Consider the following 23,003-nt stretch of genomic DNA (forward strand, 5'->3'; position numbering starts at 1 on the left):
ACTCTTTCCAGTTAGACAAATAAGAAGGGAAAACTGGCAGAGCAAAACAGATGAAACACGACTTCTACGAAACACAAAAAGAAATATGGAGAATGATCAGAGGACAAAGAAAAAAGATGAACAAACTAATAGAAATGAAACACGTTCAGAAGGAAACATGGGTAGACTACTTTCGATCCCTATTTGCTGATAATGAACCACCAACACCAGAGTTGACGACAGAACTCCCAAAATATAGAGGACCAGATCTGACCGAACAACTATTGAAACTAATCCAAACAATAATAGAACAAAACAGAATTCCTCAAGAATGGAGATCAAGAATCCTAATACCTCTCTTCAAAAAGGGACAAATCGGACCTAGAAAATTACAGAGGATTTAATTTATTAAACACATCACTAAAATTAACAACCAAAGTGATAACAAATAAACTAAATGAAATTATAACACTAGCAGAAGAACAAGGTTTTAGGTCGGGAAGATCTTGCACCGACAATATATTTATAATGAGGCAAGTGCACGAGAAACGATCAAAAATATGTACCAAAACAAGACAATAAAAGTAAAAGTGGAAGAAGAACTAACCGACCCTATTGAAGTTGGCAATGGGATGGATAAGATAGGGGGATTCCCTGAGACCTCTATTGTTCAATCTGATTATGGATGAAATAATAAAAAAAGTAAGAACTAAAGAAGGATACCAAATTGGAGAAAAACAACTTAAAATAATGACTAATATGCAGACGATGCAATACTACATACTCTCTCAAAGTGAAGATGATTTACAACGTATGCTGCACCAATTTAATATAACTGCCAAAAAATTAAACATGTTTAATTTTGTTTAAACCCAAAAAAGACAAAATGCATGGTTACAACAGCAAATTTACTAAGATGTAAATTAGAGCTGGAAGATAATAGAACAAGTGATGGAGTTTAAATATCTAGGAATCACATTATCTAGCTACGAAAAGCTCCAAACTGAGGTGGAAGATCAAGTGAATAGAGGACACATAGCCGCAGACTGCCTGAATGAAACAATATGGAGAAATAAAAATATCGGGAAAGAAATGAAAGGCAGAATTTACAAAACAGTCATCAAACCAATAATAACATACGCGACAGAAACACGACCTGACACAGAGAGGACAAAAAGGATGTTAGAAACAACAGAGATAAAAACACTTAAAAAAATTATGGCAAGACACTATGGGACAGAGCTAGAAGTACAGATATACGACGTAAATGCAAGGTGGAGAACATCAAGAACTAGGTAAGAAATGGAAGAGTAGGATGGAACGATCATATAGGCCGAACGACAACAAATAGAGTAGTAAAGGCGGTAAGAGACGGTTCCCCAATAGGAAGACGATCATTAGGAAGACCACGAAAACAATGGAACGACAACTTACTGGAGGCACATTGAAAAACAGACAGAGTCATGTCTACATAAAAGGAAGAAGAAAAAGAAGAGGTTATGGGGCCACACGAAACAAAACGGTTCCATCCGCTATAGGATTATTACCGAGATAGGTATAACTCTCTACTCTTGTTGATAGGTTATCAATAGCTGGGTATTTAATATTAGGTGTTTCCTAATGATCAATTAATGATCATTTTTTATATTTAGGACTTTTATATGAACTTATTCTACTACTTCTACTGTAATTTACTTTAAGAGAAGTCGTCTTTAGTAGGTTACTCCTAAGACATATAATTCTATAGTTGCCACATTTCTCGCATTAAATTGCAATAGCTCGCATAAACTTATAAATCTTGATTAAAGCCAGCTATCAGGAAGTTTTAAATAATGTGATTTCTTCTTTACAACACGTAATAAAATCTCAAATTTTTCAGTAAAAGTGCTGTATTTACGATTAAATGAGGAGATAAAATTTCAAACTTACATGCCATAAAGAAACAAGATTAGAACGATATTAACTAAGCACAAAAAGGCAACACCTTAAGTTCTATTTTAGAGTACATTATAATTTTATATTGAATCTTATTAGTAATCTCGTATGTTTAAGTCTCTATAAGCATTAATGCTGCCATAATTGTACCAACTTAACTAATTAACTTTTTATGTTTCAGCTGTAGACTTGGACCTGTGTTCGAGCAACGTTCAAGATGCGTTCGTTATCGCGGTCGAACAACAAGCGAGAGAACGTTTGGAGAAACTCTCCGCTCTCAAACGGATCACCCCCATCGACATGAACAAACTCTCACAACAAGTAAGACCATTATCTGTCTCTGTCTCTACTCTATATTAATCTAGGTCATTCTGTAGAAGTAGGTTGACTTTCGGGACGATTTCCTCCTCGCAGGTTATACCAAATGTAACCTTGTTAAGTGATTGAAAATATTATTGGATTTAGTATTTCGGGAATTGCATACAGGTTGATTTATAAAGAAGGGATAATATTTTACCTGTAGATATTCTAGCGGAAAATATTACTTTAGCTTGATAATTGAGATGCAATGTGTTATATTTAAATCTTTCAGTACCTAATGTAAGAGCTCTTTAATTAAGCGCTTCATATCTTTAAATCTAAATAAAACAAAGTGTGTATGAGATATCACCGAAATTTTTTATTCATTTGAAAGCCCTTTCGATGCCATTCATCATCATCATCATAAGTGGCTCGACAATCCGTTGTGGATCTTGGCCTGCTCACAAAGAAGTCGCCACTCCTGTCGATTCCTGGCAACTTCCCTCCATCTTCTGATCCTTAGAATCTGTGAGTCTTCTTCAACATCATCAATCCATCTCCTTCGTGGTCTTCCTCTGCTTCTGGTGCCCTCTGGTTTCGAATTTCTTCATTTATTCGTGATTTGACACATCCTAGCGATGTGGCCAGCCCATCAAAGTCTCTGCACTTTAACGAATTTCACAATATCTGGATCGGTGTATAACTGATATAGTTCAAAGTTGTATCTTTGATGCCATAGCCCATTTTCATTTACGACCCCAAAAATCTTTCTAAGAATTTTTCTCTCAAAAATACCAAAAAGTCTTTCATCATTTTGAGATAAGGTCCACGTTTCAGCCCCATATATTAAAACCGGTCTAATTAAGGTCTTGCATATATTGAGCTTTACTGCACGTTTTATATTTTTATTGTTTAAATATTTCTGGAGACCGTAAACAGTTCTGTTTACTATTGCATGCTATTGCTGTGCGTCTTTTTATTTCTTAGCTTGTCGTGGTTGTTGCGTTTACTAACGGTCTAAGATATGTGAATTCTTTGACTTGCTCAAAGGTATGGTTGTTAATTTGAATTCTCTGTTAAATATTTCGGGGGTTTTTAGAAACCAACATATATTTGGTTTTTTCCTCGTTTACCACAAGTCCTAATTCAGTTGCCGCGTCCGCAAGCCTTAAAACAATGCGCCATGTCTCTTAAAATACTTCTGCCCACTATATCTATATCGTTAGCGAATGCGAGATTTTGCGTCTATCTATTAAAAATAGTTCTATTTATTCTGACTATTATTAATATCAAAGAGTTTTCTTTCAATTCTAACTCATGAGCTTACGTTTTGCATTGTTAGTTGGGTCAACTTAACTAACTTAGGTGGGATCGCCAAGTCTATCATCGCATTATATAATGCAGTTCTTTTCACACTGTCATAGACTGCTTTGAATTAGACGAAGAGATGGTGTGTATCTATGTTATATTCTAGTGACTTTTCTAGAATCTGCCTATGTGCTTGAATTTGATGTGTAGTTGACTTTCCAGCAGTAAAGCCGCATTGATATTGACCAACAATATCCTTTGTAAAATGTTTAAGTCTTTCAAACAATACATTGCTGAATATTTTATACGCAGTTGCTTAGAGAGTAATGCCTCTATAGTTCTTACACTCCAGTTGATCACCCTTTTTATGCAATGGACATATTATTCCCCTTTAGCCACTCTTTTGGTACCAATTAATTCTGCCATATAAATACTATCTATAAATTAATATCGCTTTGTATTCTAGAACTAACAATTCTGCGTATTTAAATCACAGGACTTTACAAACACAACCTGTTAATCTTAACTAAAATGATTCACAATTTACAAAATACGTTCCGCCGCTTGCATATTTTAATCCCTTCTAAGAAAGTTGAGTGCTTATAAATTGATCCTTCCCTTCTTGGAAATTTTAAATATTACGTACCTGTAGAGATTACGTACATATCATTTGTTGATTAAAATGACTACACAATTTAAGACAAGAATTGAAATAAATTTATATGTTTAAAAATTTTAGGTAAAACCCAAACATTTTCCGAACAATGCTAAATATTTTATTCTAGCAAATCTCCGTCACTGTTTAATAATCTTATATTGGGTTTTATTTGACGTGCAATAAAATTTGTGCTATCAAGAATTTTCAAATGCACTATAATTCTTTATTTTCATTAATGGATAGAGAATAATAAAGAGAAGAGAAGTACAAAATAGGTTTAAATTAACGAAAAATACTTTCGTCCATCCAAATAATTTTTTTCCTGATTTTGTCTGTTACATTTATTGGTAGCTTGGTGTGTAGATATTACAATACAAATAAATATATGGAGGAAAATGCTTAAAATATTTGTCGTTAGGGTGCGTCACTGTTCCAAATTGGGCACTAAAAGTTGTGGCGCCTCCCAACTGAAACTATTTTACCGAGGGTCCTGCTGTATTCAATAAATTACTAATGAGGCGTGTAAGCTGTAACCTGATTCCCGTTTGACTTGAATAGAAACTTGGGAGGCATTATAAATTTCTTAGAAGTATAGTGTTAAGGTCGCAAGTTGCTATGGTGCAATCAAGTTTTTGTTCTAAAAAATTAATATAACACGTCGGCTCGTACGTTTTATAGAAGGAATTTTTTACAGTAAAGAAACCCAAAAAAAAAAGAAAATATTTCTGTATACAATAAAGGAATAAAATGTTTTATAACTGATAATACTGACTGATAAAATTCGCAATATTGACATCATTAGCTCTAACAGTCGGGATAAGTTAAAATATTTAACAAATATTATAACCTAATAATGCCATACGGATCATCAGAGTATGTATAAATTAGCGACAACTAAACAGTAGGACAGTATGAAGTATAGAATAGAAATATGCTTTATAGTCACTGAAAATTATACAATTTTATGGACAAAGCTTCCAAAAGACAAAAAAATAACCATAACAATTAAAATTTACTAAAACTACATAAATCGTCAATATCACAAAATAAAAGATAATAAAATATATAATCCATTGCAAAATTAAACTAAATTGCAAATTGCATAATAAAACCTTACGAACTATTTTATGAATAAGTTTAAGCTGCTGCATGTGATACCCATATATACAGTGTGTAAAAGCCAAATGGAATAAATTTATTATTTAGGTTACTGTACATATTTATAAAAAATCCCGAAACACGTCAAATTTAAATTATAACTTGACATTCTTTAACGTGAAAATGCAACCCCTACCTTCAACCCCCTTAGTATGACAGGGTAAAAATTTTCCAAGGGGGTACCCTTGGATTTTTATCAAATTTGGTTAACCGGCTATATTGGCGTCAGTTTTGGCCCGAGAGTCAAGCCTATAGACATTTCCTACATAAAATTGCCCGCTTGTTCTTCTGCTATTCTCAGAATTTTCCTACATCCAACGGTTCGTAAGAAAAATTTCCACTTGGATGTCTGTATTTGCTGAAAATTTCGTGAAAATTAAAAGTGAATATTTTGTTTGAAATTTAAATTATTTCGATTAAGGGTGACTTGCTTTTAAAAAAAATCTGAACATGTGGCTAAAAATTATGCACCGTTTTGCTGGAAAATCGAAAAAACTGTAGACCATTGGATTTTTATCAAATTTCGTTAATCGGCTATATTGGCGTCAATTTTGGTCCGAGAGTCAAGCGAATAGATATTTCCTACATAAAATTGACCGCTCGTTCTTTTGATATACTCAGAATTTTCCGACATCTAACGGTTTGTGGGAAAAATTTCCACTTGGATATCTGTATTTGCTAAAAATTTCGTGAAAATTAAAAGTTAATGTTTTGTTTGAAATTTGAACTATTTCGATTATGGGTGACTTACTGTTTAAAAAAAAATAAACATGTGGCTAGAAATTATGCACCGTTTTGCCGGAAAATCGAAACAACTGTAGACCATTGGATTTTTATCAAATTTCGTTAATCGGCTATGTTGGCGTCAATTTTGTTCCGAGAGTCAAGCGAATGGACATTTCTTACATAAAATTGGCCGCTCGTTCTTCTGCCATACTCCGAATTTTTCTACATCTAACAGTTCGTGAGAAAAATTTCCACTTGGATGTATGTATTCGCTGAAAATTTCTTGAAAATTAAAAGTGAATATTTTGTTTGAACTTTGAATTATTTCGATAAAGGGTGACTTGCTGATTAAAAAAATCTAAACATGTGGCTAACAATTATGCACCGTTTTGCCGGAAAATCTAAAAAACTGTAGATATTCAAATTCGCTTTTTCCTCTTTTCCGGCAAACTGGGGTTATGGGATCAGAAAAAAAATGCATGTTTGGAATCAGCTGGACCAAGTGCATGTACCAAAACATTAAACCAAATTTTTTTTTGTAAAATTTGGCAAACATTTTCCAACGGGGTACCCTTGGATTTTTATCAAATTTGGTTAATCGGTTCGTGAGAAAAATTTCTACTTGGATGTCTGTATTTGCTGAAAGTTTCGTGAAAATTAAAAGTGAATATTTTGTTTGAAATTTGAATTATTTCGATTAAGGGTGACTTGCTGATTAAAATAATCTAAACATGTGGCTAAAAATTATGCACCGTTTTGGCGGAAAATCGAAAAAACTGTAGACCATTGGATTTTTATCAAATTTCGTTAATCGGCTATATTGGCGTCAATTTTTGTCCGAGAGTCAAGCGAATAGACACTTCCCACATAAAATTGACCGCCCCTTCTTCTGCCATACTCAGAATTTTCCTACATCTAACGGTTTGTGAGAAAAATTTCCACTTGTATATCTGTATTTGCTAAAAATTTCGTGAAAATTAAAAGTAAATATTTTGTGTAAAATTTGAACTATTTCGATTAAGGGTGACTTGCTGTTAAAAAAAATACATGTGGGTAGAAGTTATGCACCGTTTTGGCGGAAAATCGAAACAACTGTAGACCATTGGATTTTTATCAAATTTCGTTAATCGGCTATATTGGCGTCAATTTTGGTCCTAGAGTCAAGCGAATAGACATTTCCTACATAAAATTGACCGGTCGTTTTTCTGCCATACTCAGAATTTTTCTACATGTAACGGTTCGTGAGAAAAATTTTCACTTGAATGTCCGTATTTGCTGAAAATTTCGTGAAAATTAAAAGTGAATATTTTGTTTGAAATTTGAATTATTTCGATTAAAGGTGACTTGCTGATTAAAATAATCTAAACATGTGGCTAAAAATTATGCACCGTTTTGGCTGAAAATCGAAAAAACTGTAGATATTTTAATTCGATTTTTCCTCTTTTCCGGCAAACTGGGGTTAAGGGATCAGAAAAAAATGCATATTTGGAATCAGCTGGACTAAGTGCATGTACAAAAACATTAAACCAAATTTTTTCTTTTGTAAAATTTGGCAAAAATTTTCCAAGGGGGTACCCTTGGATTTTTATCAAATTTGGTTAATCGGCTATATTGGCGTCAATTTTGGTCCGAGAGTCAAGCGAATAGACATTTCCTACATAAAATTGACCGCTTGTTCTTCTGCCATTCTCATAATTTTCCTACATCTAACGGTTCGTGAGAAAAATTTCCACTTGGATGTCTGTATTTGCTGAAAATTTCGTGAAAATTAAAAGTGAATATTTTGTTTGAAATTTGAATTATTTCAATTAAGGGTGACTTGCTGATTAAAAAAATTTAACATGTGGCTAAAAATTATGCACCGTTTTGCTGGAAAATCGAAAAAACTGTAGACCATTGCATTTTTATCAAATTTGGTTAATCGGCTATATTGGCGTCAATTTTGGTCCGAGAGTCAAGCGAATAGACATTTCCTACATAAAATTGACCGCTGGTTCTTCTGCCATACTCAGAATTTTTCTACATCTAACGATTCGTGAGAAAAATTTCCATTTGGATGTCTGTATTTGCTGAAAATTTCGTGAAAATTAAAAGTGTATATTTTGTTTAAAATTTGAACTATTTTGATTAAGGGTGACTTGCTGATTAAAAAAGTAAACATTTGGCTAGAAATTATGCACGGTTTTGCCGGAAAATCGAAACAACTGTAGACCATTGGATTTTTATCAAATTTCGTTAATCGGCTATGTTGGCGTCAATTTTGGTCCGAGAGTCAAGCGAATGGACATTTCTTACATAAAATTGGCCGCTCGTTCTTCTGCCATACTCAGAATTTTTCTACATCTAACAGTTCGTGAGAAAAATTTCCACTTGGATGTATGTATTCGCTGAAAATTTCTTGAAAATTAAAAGTGAATATTTTGTTTGAAATTTGAATTATTTCGATTAAGGGTGATTTGCTGATTAAAAAAGTCTAAACACGTGGTTAAAAATTATGCACCGTTTTGCCGGAAAATCGAAAAAAATGTAGATATTTTAATTCGATTTTTCCTCTTTTTTGGCAAACTGGGGTTAAGGGATCAGAAAAAAATACATGTTTAAAATCAGCTGGACCAAGTGCATGTAGAAAAACATTAAACAAATTTTTTTTTTATAAAATTTGGCAAAAATTTTCCAAGGGGGTACCCTTGGATTTTTTTCAAATTTGGTTAATCGGTTATATTGGCGTCAATTTTGGTCCGAGAGTCAAGCGAATGGACATTTCCTACATAAAATTGACCGCTCGTTCTTCTGCCATACTCAGAATTTTCCTACATATCTGATTTAACACATTTAGTGAAAATCATAAAAACTGTCTATATTATTCGAACAAAAGCTTTCAAATGAAAATAGTTGATATTTGAAACCATTGTTCAGTAGTTAAAACTGTTGGACTGTGCCAACAGTGGCTTTGAGGCGAAAATAAAATGTTTTACTGTTTTTAGAATAAAATCGTCGATTCGTCGACATGTAAAATATAGGGAACGCTGTAACATCACACATTCATTTTAATTTTTGATAGTTATTCGAAAATTTAATTAAAGGGCTCTGTTTAATTGAACTTCAATAAATCGTAATTACCAGGTTCACGTCATTTCCATAAATAAACAAATTACTGATAATATAATGAAGTGCATTAGCGAAATTATTTAATTTAGTTTTATCTTTATAAAAATGTGGTACCTAAGCTTTAATTATACACCTATTTTGATGATCGATAACCAATTTTAAAAACTCGAGTCACTCGAGCTATTCTCCTTTCAATTTTGTTGGACTGAACCGATTCATTTGAAATTTGGTGAGTTGATATGAAAGTGCTCAAATAACAAAAGGTATACAATGTGTTCCAATGAAAATTTAACCTTTAACCTATGAAAAGTACGTCAATTTGTATTGAGAGGCGGACGAATTTTCAAGCAAAATTCATGCCCTCAAATGTAACCCCCTATTGTCCCGCATCAATCCCAGTTTTTTTTAATAGCAAGTGTAGTCGAGTGGCACATCATTTGGGTATTTTCTTTCTCAACACGACACTCTATTTTTTTATTTACGGAATAACTTTGATGACAATTTTGGATTTAATTTTGGATTGGTTGAACATCAGTAATAACAAAAAACATAAAATTTCATATGTTCAAAATGACCTCCTGTGACCTCCATACAATAATACAGTCTATTTTCAAAGCCTTTTCGTATATTTGCAAATACCTCCGGTGTCAATAATCGGCATTTTGTCACAATTCTTTGTCGCAACTCTGCAAAATCTGCAGGCGGAGTGGCGTATATTTTTGATTTTAGGTATCTCCCCAAAAAACCAAAGGCGAAAGATCCGGTGATCTGTACGGTCACTCTATTGGATTCCTTCTGCCAATCCAACGCCCTGGAAAACGTTGATTCAAAAATTGCCTTACGCGTATCATAGTCTTCTTAAAAAAATAGGTCGTTTGACAGAAGCCATTCTTGAATATCTGTTTTTAGTGTTGAACTGTTGGGAATTTGTTCTGACTTTCTGCTGTGATAGGACGCATTGTCCATTACCACAACAGTTTTTTCTGGCAAATTTAGTATTAAGTTATTTTCGAACCAATCTACGAAGGTCGGTCCATCCATTTTGTCGTGGTAGTCCTGAGTATTCTTCTTTGCAAAAACGTGAGCTCTGCTCCATCAACAAATCCACTGGTAGATCCTGCGTTCAATAAAATGAACCGTGCACCACGAGCTGTTGGAGCTTTTAATCCTGTTGTCAGACCACGAACAAAAGCATCGTAATGAGATGTAACTGTTTTATCAACCCATTCTTTTTTCACACTCTGCCCGATATTTACCCATGATTCATCCAAATACACTATGTTGTATCCTTCTGCACGGTATTTACGAATTGCGCGTAAATAACGATGACGCCACGAGATGATTTCTGGTTTTTCAATCAAAATTGAATTTCTGCACGTTTTATAAACACAAAATCCATATCACTCAGCAAGCGATGTAGCGTGGCCCGTGAAAAGTTGGGCAAAGTTTCTTCTACATTTTCAACAGCTAATATGGTGTTTATTGTTGGTGGTATGTTGTCACGAAACCATTTATTAACTATTCTACGAATTTGGTCCCTGACACCTTCTTCGTACTTGTGGTCATGAGAATTACCAACCTTTCGCTTCTTGGGCCTGCTCTTTGGAGATTGCAATCCAGCAGGTGATGAATATTCCTTTCGTATGCAAGACAGAGTCTTTTCGCAAACACCACTCATTTCTGACACTTTCCTAATTATACTCGATACAGAATCGTTGTTATCCTGATTAAGATGATAATTAATAATATCCATTAGTATCTGCTTCTCTGAAAATTTTAGAGCTTTTCCACGTTTCCATTGAACAATTTCCTTCATTTTGCGGTAAAAATTCGGCGTCAAATATAACAATAGACAACAACAGAAAATAACAATAATTGCCAACAGCAAATCGCAACAACAGCTACCAATAAATAATAACAATAACAAAACAGTAACAGTACATCCAAGAGGGTACAAATAATCGACACTCTAATATGTTTACGCGCTCCGAAGAACAAATAAAGACTAATTAAGGCCCTGGATGTATCAAGCTTTTAAACATATTCTGCAAGAATTACTCTAATTGCTTCTTAATTACTGAATAACTTACAGTATTTGCAGTTGATATCAACCAAAATTACAAATTCCTTACACATAATGGCAGTTATAGCACCGTAGGTACATAAATAAGATTTTAAATTTGGCAGTTAGAAATTATCTGAATTTTTTTAAACTTTGAAACAAATGTTTATTTAATGCACATTTTATTATACTACTGCTACTAATAAAAGATAAAAGTTGATAAGTTACTACTAGAAACAAATAATGTATAGTATTTTGTAAAATTATTAGCAAACGATATTTGTAAATTACATAAAATTGTACGTGAGGACTTGTTGAGAACTCCTGGTCAATTCGTTAATCGTCTATATTGGCGTCAATTTTGGTCCGAGAGTCAAGCGAATGGACATTTCTTACATAAAATTTCCGCTCGTTCTTCTGCCATACCCAGAATTTTCCTACATATAACGGTTCGTAAGAAAAATTTGTATGTCTGTATTTGCTGAAAATTTCGTGTAAATTAAAAGTGAATATTTTGTTTGAAATTTGAATTATTTTAATTAAGGGTGACTTGCTGATTAAAAAAATCTAAACACCTGGCTAAAAATTATGCACCGTTTTGCCGGAAAATCGAAAAAACTGTAGATATTTTAATTCGAGTTTACCTCTTTTCCTGCAAACTGGGGTTAAGGGATCAGAAAGAAATACATGTTTGAAATCAGCTGGACCAAGTGCATGTACCAAAACATTAAACAAATTTTTTTTTTTTTTTTGTAAAATTTGGCAAAAATTTTCCAAGGGGGTACCCTTGGATTTTTATCAAATTTGGTTAATCGGCTATATTGGCGTCAATTTTGGTCCGAGAGTCAAGCCAATAGACATTTCCTACATAAAATTGAGCGCTCGTTCTTTTGATATACTCAGAATGTTCCGACATCTAACGGTTTGTGAGAAAAATTTCCACTTGGATATCTGTATTTGCTAAAAATTTCGTGAAAATTAAAAGTGAATGTTTTGTTTGAAATTTAAACTTTTTCGATTAAGGGTGACTTGCTGTTTAAAAAAAATAAACATGTGGCTAGAAATTATGCACCGTTTTGCCGGAAAATCGAAACAACTGTAGACCATTGGATTTTTATCAAATTTCGTTAATTGGCTATGTTGGCGTCAATTTTGGTCCGAGAGTCAAGCGAATGGACATTTCTTACATAAAATTGGCCGCTCGTTCTTCTGCCATACTCCAAATTTTTCTACATCTAACAGTTCGTTAGAAAAATTTCCACTTGGATGTATGTATTCGCTGAAAATTTCTTAAAAATTAAAAGTGAATATTTTGTTTGAAATTTGAATTATTTCGATTAAGGGTGACTTGCTGATTAAAAAAAAATAAACATGTGGCTAAAAATTATGCACTGTTTTGGCGGAAAATCGAAAAAACTGTAGATATTTTAATTCGATTTTTCCTCTTTTCCGGCAAATTGGGGATAAGGGATCAGAAAAAAATGCATGTTTGGAATCAGCTGGACCAAGTGAATGTACCAAAACATTAAACCAATTTTTTTTTTTTTTAAATTTGGGCAAAAATTTTCCAAGGGGGTACCCTTGGATTTTTATCAAATTTGGTTAATCGGCTGTATTCGCGTCAACTTTTGTCCGAGAGTCAAACCTATAGACATTTCCTACATAAAATTGACCGCTTGTTCTTCTGCCATTCTCAGAATTTTCCTACATCTAATGGTTCGTGAGAAAAATTTCCAGTTGGATGTCTGTATTTGCTGAAAATTTCGTGAAAATTAAAACTGTGTATTTTGTTTAAAATTTGAATTATTTCGATTAAGGGTGACTTGCTGGTTAAAAAAACTTAACATGTGGCTAAAAATTATGCACCGTTTTGCCGTAAAATCGAAAAAACTGTAGACCATTGGATTTTTATCAAATTTTGTTAATTGGCTATATTGGCGTCAATTTTAGTCCGAGAGTCAAGCGAATAAACATTTTCTACATAAAATTGACCGCTCCTTCTTCTGCCATACTCAGAATTTTCCTACATCTAACGGTTTGTGAGAAAAAGTTCCACTTGTATATCTGTATTTGCTAAAAATTTTGTGAAAATTAAATGTGAATATTTTGTTGGAAATTTGAACTATTTCGGTTAAGGGTGACTTTTTGATTAAAAAAATCTAAACACCTGGCTAGAAATTATGCACCGTTTTGCCGTAAAATCGAAAAAACTGTAGACCATTGGATTTTTATCAAATTTCGTTAATCGGCTATGTTGGCGTCAATTTTGGTCCGAGAGTCAAGCCTATAGACATTTCCTATATAAAATTGACCGCTTGTTCTTCTGCCATTCTCAGATTTTCCTACATCTAACGGTTCGTGAGAAAAATTTCCACTTGGATGTCTGTATTTGCTGAAAATTTCGTGAAAATTAAAAGTGTGTATTTTGTTTAAAATTTGAATTATTTCGATTAAGGGTGACTTGCCGATTAAAAAAATCTTGACATGTGGCTAAAAATTATGCACCGTTTTGCTGGAAAATCGAAAAATTTGTAGACCATTGCATTTTTATCAAATTTCGTTAATCGGCTATGTTGGCGTCAATTTTGGTCCGAGAGTCAAGCGAATGGACATTTCATACATAAAATTGACCGCTCGTTCTTCTGCCATACTCAGAATTTTTCTACATCTCTGATTTAACATATTTAGTGAAAATCATAAAAACTGTCTATATTATTCGAACAAAAGCTTTCAAATGAAAATAGTTGATATTTGAAAGCATTGTTCAGTAGTTAAAACTGTTGGACTGTGCCAACAGTGGCTTTGAGGCGAAAATAAAATGTTTTACTGTTTTTAGAATAAAATCGTCGATTCGTCGACATGTAAAATATAGGAGATGCTGTAACATCACACATTTATTTTAATTTTTGATAGTTATTCGAAAATTTAATTAAAAGGCTCTGTTTAATTGAACTTCAATAAATCGTAATTACCAGGTTCACGTCATTTCCATAAATAAACAAATTACTGATAATATAATGAAGTGCATTAGCGAAATTATTTAATTTAGTTTTATCTTTATAAAAATGTGGTACCTAAGCTTTAATTATACACCTATTTTGATGATCGATAACCAATTTTAAAAACTCGAGTCACTCGAGCTATTCTCCTTTCAATTTTGTTGGACTGAACCGATTCATTTGAAATTTGGTGAGTTGATATGAAAGTGCTCAAATAACAAAAGGTATACAGTGTGTTCCAATGAAAATTTAACCTTTAACCTATAAAAAGTACGTCAATTTGTATTGAGAGGCGGACGAATTTTCAAGCAAAATTCATGCCCTCAAATGTAACCCCCTATTGTCCCGCATCAATCCCAGTTTTTTTTAATAGCAAGTGTAGTCGAGTGGCACATCATTTGGGTATTTTCTTTCTCAACACGACACTCTATTTTTTTATTTACGGAATAACTTTGATGACAATTTTGGATTTAATTTTGGATTGGTTGAACATCAGTAATAACAAAAAACATAAAATTTCATATGTTCAAAATGACCTCCTGTGACCTCCATACAATAATACAGTCTATTTTCAAAGCCTTTTCGTATATTTGCAAATACCTCCGGTGTCAATAATCGGCATTTTGTCACAATTCTTTGTCGCAACTCTGCAAAATCTGCAGGCGGAGTGGCGTATATTTTTGATTTTAGGTATCTCCCCAAAAAACCAAAGGCGAAAGATCCGGTGATCTGGCCGGTCACTCTATTGGATTCTTTCTGCCAATCCAACGCCCTGGAAAACGTTGATTCAAAAATTGCCTTACGCGTATCATAGTCTTCTTAAAAAAATAGGTCGTTTGACAGAAGCCATTCTTGAATATCTGTTTTTAGTGTTGAACTGTTGAGAATTTTGTCTGACTTTCTGCTGTGATAGGAGGCATTGTCCATTACCACAACAGTTTTTTCTGGCAAATTTATCATTAAGTTATTTTCGACTGTTTCGGAACCAACTGTTGCTTCCATAAGGTCCTCGTAGACACACCGTCTCAGGACTTGCAACTTCAACGTGGAGTCATATGTCGCCATGTTACCTAATCCAACGGTAACTTTAACATCATAAGTATTTATAAGATATAATGTCGAACAAATGTAACTAATTATTTGTTAACGGGTTTTTACCCATATATTTAGTGGCTACATTCATGTACTCCTAGACACCGATGATGGAATGATGTATTCCGAAATTTGTAAATTACATAAAATTGTACGTGAGGACTTGTTGAGAACTCCTGGTTAATTCCGTTTATTTTGAAAAATAGACAATAAAGAACGCCATATCTCACTGCATAAAATTGGCAACGTCTTGGCGAAATTCCCATAAGGTTAGCATTGCATATCTTACCCTGTACAGACTAGTCACTTTGAGACAAAGTATAGTAGGTTTTCGAAACGGACCCTCAGGGAATATAATTGGTCGCCCCTGTATATAGACACAGTTAATAATACAAGTGAGACAATGGGACTGACAATAAATCCTCAAAAAGCTAAAGTAATGGTGATTAACAAAAGCGATGAAAATTGTCGCATTGGTCTAAATAACGCTCAATTATATACTACTACTACTAAGGATTTCCACAGTTTTCACTGTCTTCCTTCACTCAACCGTTTTCTCCAATTTTCCCTGTCATTCCAGTCTCCATCTCGCAGGGTTCTTTTCTCCATAGCCTCGTCGATTTCATCTCTGAATGACCTTCGGGGTCTTCCTCTCTTTCTTCTTCCAATCGGGCTCCATTCTGTGATTTTGTTTATCCAGAGTCCTCTGTCCGCTCTTCTGACGTGGCCGTACCAGGATAGTCTCAATTATATCAAGTTGACAAATTCAGATACTTAGGAGTCGTACTGAATGATAAGTGGGATCTAGATATAGAAATAAAAACACAAATAGAACAAGGCTAGGAACATGTACAATAAATGGAAGCAAATTAACTATAAATGAAAACTAAGCTTTGACATCCGAATTAGAGCTATTAAATGCTACGTTTGGTCAGTCCTTCTGTATGGAGTCGAAGCCTGGACATTAAAATTAAATACCATGAGACATTATTGCAGAATGCTTAGAATATCATAGACATAACACATGACGAATTGATAAGTATTAAACACCATAAATAGAGATTTAGAACTTATAACAACGGTTAATAAAAGAAAGACCTCGTACCTAGGCCACATAATGAGAAATGACAAATATAATCTGCTACAAATAATAATTGAAGGACAGATAGAGGGCTGAAGAGGAGTAGGCAAATGAGCCATGTCATGGCAACTTGTGAAAATTATATTTAAAACTGTTTGCTAGTAGCATGAGTTTTCTCCGTTCGCTTAACATTATAGTAGCTTGCATTTTCTATGACGATATGATCAAGTACAAGTAAGACGCAAAACTATCAGTAAACTAATTTGAAGTAAGTTTGCGGCGAAGGGTATACGAATTTAAAGAATGATGAAAAAATCCAATTTTTAACTGGCCATCCACTCCAATAATATCCATCGCCTACCTACCTAAATTTCCAAGTTTATCGGGAGCCAATTCACGCAAACCCTTTTATCGGTAGAGAGCTTCTTACCTGCAAGCGGAAGCCAATTGAATCGGTGAGTTGAAAAAGGTACACATTCCAAAATGGCTATTTTTCAGGAACTAAAAAAAACTGTTTATCTGCAAAACTAAATATGTTACAGAAAATGGTTCCATTATGAAGTTTCACAAGTAAATGGAAGACATTCAACTGTTATGGTTATTTTGGTTTTTTTAATACTATGTCTGAGTTATTAGCATTTTAGATAATGGAATGTGTCCCTTTTTACACTCAATATCTTGCAAATGAGATTTTAAGGCAACATGAAACAAAATAATTTGAAATATAGCAATGTAATATTAAAATACATACATGATTTATAAAAAAAGTTTACAGCACAATAATGGAAAGTTAATTTTCATCATTTTCATCAGGGGTCTCAGCTTCTGTCGTTGGCCAAGTACGACGTTCATCATAAAAGGGCAAGTATTCCTCTGGAATGTATTTGATGAGTTTCATGACGTCATTGATCTTGCTTGCCTTAATAGGTACCTTTCCATAATCGTAAGCCTTGCTTGAAGGAAGCACTACATCATTGGATTTTGTAAGTTTAAAGGTGTGTGAGAGAAAACCACCAATGAACGATGACGCTACCACGTATCCTTTCCGGTCACTTCTGTGAATCAGATAACTATATTTGCTTATGGCAAAAGATATTCTTTTATCTTCAAGGCTTTTTGGTAATTTAACAAAGTAAAGAGGCCACCACTTCTTACAGGCTAGTACATCTTCATTTTTTACTTCTTTTACTTTGTAAGTTGGTTGAATCTTTTTGGCGTTTTCTATGATGGCCTTGTATTGGTCTGGAGAATAAATGCGATCATATTTTCGTACTGCTCTCTTAATAACTGCAAAGGTTCTATCGCATGGCAAAAAGCTATGCCCTCTTACCGGGTAATATTGATGGATTGATGTAAATCTACCGGTCATAGTTAGGGCTGAAAGTACCCTCACCATAGTGTGGTTGCGGTTTTGGCCGCCACATGCGTCACTGAAAATGTGGAGTTCCGTAATCTCTGCAGGGATTTCATTTTGAAGAAAATCTAATACAAAAGAGGTGACTTCATCTGGTCCTTTGTTTGCAACACCTTCGGGGTATGTGTAGAATACTGCCCTATCGTTTTTAAAATCATAAACATTAAATACATAGTACCATAACTTTCTCAGAAAAAACATTTCTTGTACGGGCAAACTGGGTAGCGGTAAGTTTTGCATGTAGTCAAAAACTATCCCCATTACATTAGGTCTAGTTTTACTCAACTCTTTCACTTCATTGAGCTTAGTGTAAAATTTTTTTGCACGTCTCTTATGCACTATTAGCTCTGCAGCAGCGGTACGTTTAGCGTTATCATTCAATGTAGTGGATTTTAGTTTAGTTTGAAGGTCTTCGCAAGTTGAACATACGTCGACTTGTGGCTTCCCAAATCTATATCCAAAATTTTCTTTGAAGTATTTTAGAAAAAACTCGTACTTTACTTTTGTTCCAAGGTCAGGGTGTTTTTGAAGAAACATATCATACATTTTCAGTACATCTAACTTAGCATCCAAATAGGTTATAGGTTGCTTAGTGTAATGGGTTAAATATTTAGGATATGAATCGATATGTTCATGTATTTTGGTAGTTATAGTGGTTGGAATAGTATTAACACGATTTAAATGCTTGCCTCTCATGTCAAGAGGAGACATTCCCTTCGCCAAGAGATTTGTGAGTCTGATAACTATTTTGTGTGAAATTGCATACAAACTTATGAATGCTTTGCGACATACTTCTGAACGATTTCCAGAAACGATCACATAATACTTAAATGAGGCATTGATTTGTTTTGAATGATCAACTGTTGGTCTGTGCCGTTTGACATCGAATCTTTCAATACACCCCATTAAAAAGGTGTCTTGTTCATTTTTTGATTGGCCAGCATAAAGTTTTTCTAAAATACGTTTTTTGTCTTCATCTAATAGCTTAGACATACACTGTTTCTTACACTGACAGTCAGGGCCAGTTTGTTTAGCTTCAACTAGTTTACCTGATGACGTAACAAACTCTTCACCCTTGCGTCTAGCAATTTTTTCCATCTCTCTGACATGTAATTCTTTATTTAACTTTCCCTTCTTCCGGCGTGGCTCTACATTTTCACTGTCTGAACTCGACATCGCAAATAACACACTATAACTATTCACTGTTAACTGTTTACGTTATAACACAGCTCCACACTAACTAAACAACAACAGATAAATGACTGGCCGTTTATGTGTAGAAGCCGGATATGCGCAAACGATAACTGTGCGGACTCCCACTACACTTGCGCTGTGTGACACGCGTCGAGTTGAAGAAGGGACACATTCCAGGAATGTGTTCCTTCTTCAACTCAACGGAATATTTTGACCTCTGCATAAGTAATATTTTGTAATGTAATGTGTACCTTTTTCAACTCCATAGATGGAACTTGATCTTAGAAACAAAATGGCTATCTCAGTTTAAATTTGCATTTTTTGGAATGTGTACCTTTTTCATCTCACCGATTCAATTCATGTAAACCCGTTATAAGACTCTGGTGGTTTGAACTGGGAACAAAACTTTTAATCTATAATATAAAAATGAATCTCAAAATTTGTTGGTAAGCGCATAACTCAACAACGCATGGACCAATATTAACAATTCTTTTTTTTTTAATGATCCTTGAAGTCTAAGGATGGTTTTTACGGCGAGAAATATTCGAATAATTTCCGGGAAAACCCTAAAACAGCCCTTTTATTTTTCCTATACAAATATTTTCTAACTAAATGTAGAGTCAATTTGAATTTTATTGCTTTTCAATTAAGTTTATATTGAAATCGATAATCTAATCTAATTCAAGTTTATCTTGAAATTCAAGATATTGAAATAGATAATCGCTGGATTGTCCCATATTCACTCATTTTATCAAAGAAAAAACGAAAACTGCAATACTTGGGACACATTACAAGAGGCGAAAGATATGAACTGCTTCGTATAGCTGTAGCAGCTGTATAGTAGTATGCTAATAAATATTATTTATGGAATGTAACTGTTACTTTGTAATTTCGTTGTTTACGAATCCTCTTATAAAGTTATACCTACGCCCTTGGCGCTATCATCTCTGCATGCCCCTAGACGTTTATGCTCGATTCCTCAACCTGTCAGACAGTCCCTTCTATTGTTCCCTTCTCATCTGTTTAGTTTAGTTTGTGTACATGAAAAGCGCCGTTTGTTGTCAAGGGTGTAACATTAACCTCTAGTCTGTGTTGACCTTTTTATTTTGAGTGAATATATTAGTTTGGTGGTGCCAGGAAATTGATAGTTTGACAGAAATATGACTCCCTTAAATGACAGCTGAAATATATATGAAACGCACTATTATTTATGACAAACCATTATTGTATAGTCGCCTCGTATTTCGGTGAGACTGTGTAAAAATATATTTATCTGTAATAAAAGCAGGCAATACAAATTAAAATAAAAGTACTCTACCAGGAGTAGTTATTAACTGCGAAATTATCAATGACTGAGATGTATAATAATACAAAGTTTTAATATTCTCTTCGATATTTACATTTAGATGAGCCTGGTAAAATATGTACAGTCGCTCAGATAAAGTTATCATCGATGCATTCTTTGCGTAAGATAACATTATTTGCCTGAGCGACCGAAACCATAAAGTAAGTTACCCCAATAAATTTTGTTTCGACCGTCCAGTGGTTTACACTTGGGTAGGTAGTATAATATTTTATATTATTTTAAACTTTATTTTTAAACGAAATATTGTTTATTTGGATGAAACCTGGTATGGTACTCATGACACCGTGAAAAAAAGTTGGACAAATAACAACAAAAAGTGTTCTAATTCAGTACCGCCCAATAAAGGACAGAATTATAATTTTATACTGCGGTGTAGAAAATGGATGCATCGACGATTTATTATTAATATCTGCAATAAAAATGACGTGAATCTAGATTATCATGAGGATATGGAGGGTGGAGGGATTTTTTGTGAATCATGGATTGAAAAATCTCTTCTTCCAGAATTATATATATATATATATATATATATATATATATATATATATATATATATATATATATATATATATATATATATATATATACAAACAACACAGTTTATTAGGGTTGCAGTCAGAAAATTGGCCGGGATGTTAATGAAACACTCTTATGACTTTTTGTCTAGCTTTCGGAATGGTTTTATTCATTTTTCAAGACACTGTAATAAGAAAAAAATGTACATATTTATAAAATATTACAATTCTTCAGTGCAACTTACTAGTCGTTGAGATTATTTATAAATGCATAGACACTCAACATTAATAACACACATATAAAATAATGGACAAAATACATTCTAAAATTATTTAAAATTTAGGTACAGATAGTAAAATAATAAATAAAAAGTAACATAAAGTAATAAACTGTGTTGTTTGTTTATTTCGACAGTCACTAATATCCAGTAATTCTTATATATATATATATATATATATATATATATATATATATACATCGAAAAAGAAGTTCAAGCGTCAATTTTAATGCTTTCAGTTATCAATATGATGGAAATGAAGTATAAAAAAAGTTCAACTCAGGAACCATAGATGTAAACGTTTAATGTTTTTTTGAAAAAAAAAAAAAAACAGAAGTTAGTTTTTATAAAACTCACAAAGAACGGAAGTAGGTAAAAATATGTAAAAGAACAGTAAACTTTATAATTTTACTAAAATACTTTTGAAATGTGGCACCCGTGGTGTGATAATAATTCTGCAGCTGAAGAGCCAGTGGAACCCTGTAATCAATTGGAATATTTTTAAAAAGCCGTTTAGTAAAATGTAAGCGACATTTCCAATACCTCTCTGATGATACCATCCAAACATATGCTGAAACATGTTTATGAAGGATTGTGTTCTAAATTGTCTAAATCATAAGCAATTGTGGAAACGTATTTATCAGAGTGTCCAAAGCAATCTGCTACAAGACTATAGGAGAAACATCTTCTAGACAGAGGAGAAAGGATTGTGCAAATTCACACAAATAAAACCGCACCTAAAGGAACCTATAACCAGAACAATATACAAAATGGATGCGGCTAATATTTTTTCAACTATTGAAAGCCTTCGAAGTGAACTGGTTTAAAAGGATATTCTTTTATATTCAGCAACAACACTTCGATTATTTCTTAGAGCCAATAATTTTAAGTACAAAACTTTAGACAAGCGCCACAATGGAAACTACTAGAATAATTATTTCTTTAAGAAACATTTCTATCAGATAGATAACTTAGTATCAAAAAATGAAACGAAATGTTGTTTATTTAGATGAGACCTAGTGTGATACTCATGACAGGGCAGAGAATTATAATTTTACACTGCGGTTGAGAAAATATATGGATCGATGATGTATTATTAATATCTGCAAAAAATATTACAACGCGTCTCTAGGTTATCATGAGGATATGGAAAGTTTAATTTTTGAATCATGGTTTGAAGAACCTCTTCTTCCGAGATTACCTAAATATAGCGTGATTATCATGGACAATGTATCATATTATTCAAGATTAATGAGAAAATTTCAAATATTACTTGAAACAAATTACAAATTCAAGAATTTTTATTTAAGAAAGATTTGTACTTTGAGGCATCATATAGTAAAAAGCAATTGTTGGAGGTTATTTACAGTAGACAGTACCAGAAGGAATATGTTGTTGATAACTGTACTCGCAGTAATGGGCATACCGTGCTTGGTATGCCCAGTATTACAATTTACAATCGTACTTCCTCCTTACTATTGTAAATTGAACCCAATAGAGTTAATATGGACACAACTTAAAGGAAATAGAAGAAGAAGAAACGTGGCTCCTAAATTTTTGTCTACTGCTCTCCAGTTAATTAGAAGAGAAGTCACAAAGATCACAGCAACCAACTGGACAAGTGTAATCAAACATGTAATCGCAGTGGAAAATGAATATGTTAAATATTTACTAGCATTAACCAAATTAATTATAAATATAGAAGATACAACTGGTACTAGTGATAACAGTGATTCTGAGCAGATTAGTAAGTTCTTCTTCAAAATCAAAGTACAGGTTGGGTTATTAGAAAATACCTGCTAGATATATAAAAAAAGATGTTCATACAAG

General features: G+C 33.4%; 1 protein-coding gene across 3 annotated transcripts in view; it reads left to right on the forward strand.

Annotated features, from left to right (window-relative positions):
- The window catches only part of sdt (MAGUK p55 family member stardust), a 419,055-nt gene that overhangs the window by 165,695 nt on the left and 230,357 nt on the right, over nucleotides 1-23,003 (forward strand). For all 3 annotated transcript variants that reach the window (XM_072530396.1, XM_072530397.1, XM_072530398.1), the window contains one exon: nucleotides 2,096-2,235. In XM_072530396.1, coding sequence (XP_072386497.1) covers nucleotides 2,096-2,235 — 140 coding nt within the window. The remainder of the gene's footprint in view (nucleotides 1-2,095; nucleotides 2,236-23,003) is intronic.

This window comes from Diabrotica undecimpunctata, chromosome 4, assembly GCF_040954645.1.
Source record: "Diabrotica undecimpunctata isolate CICGRU chromosome 4, icDiaUnde3, whole genome shotgun sequence".
Classification (NCBI taxonomy): Eukaryota; Metazoa; Arthropoda; class Insecta; order Coleoptera; family Chrysomelidae; genus Diabrotica; species Diabrotica undecimpunctata.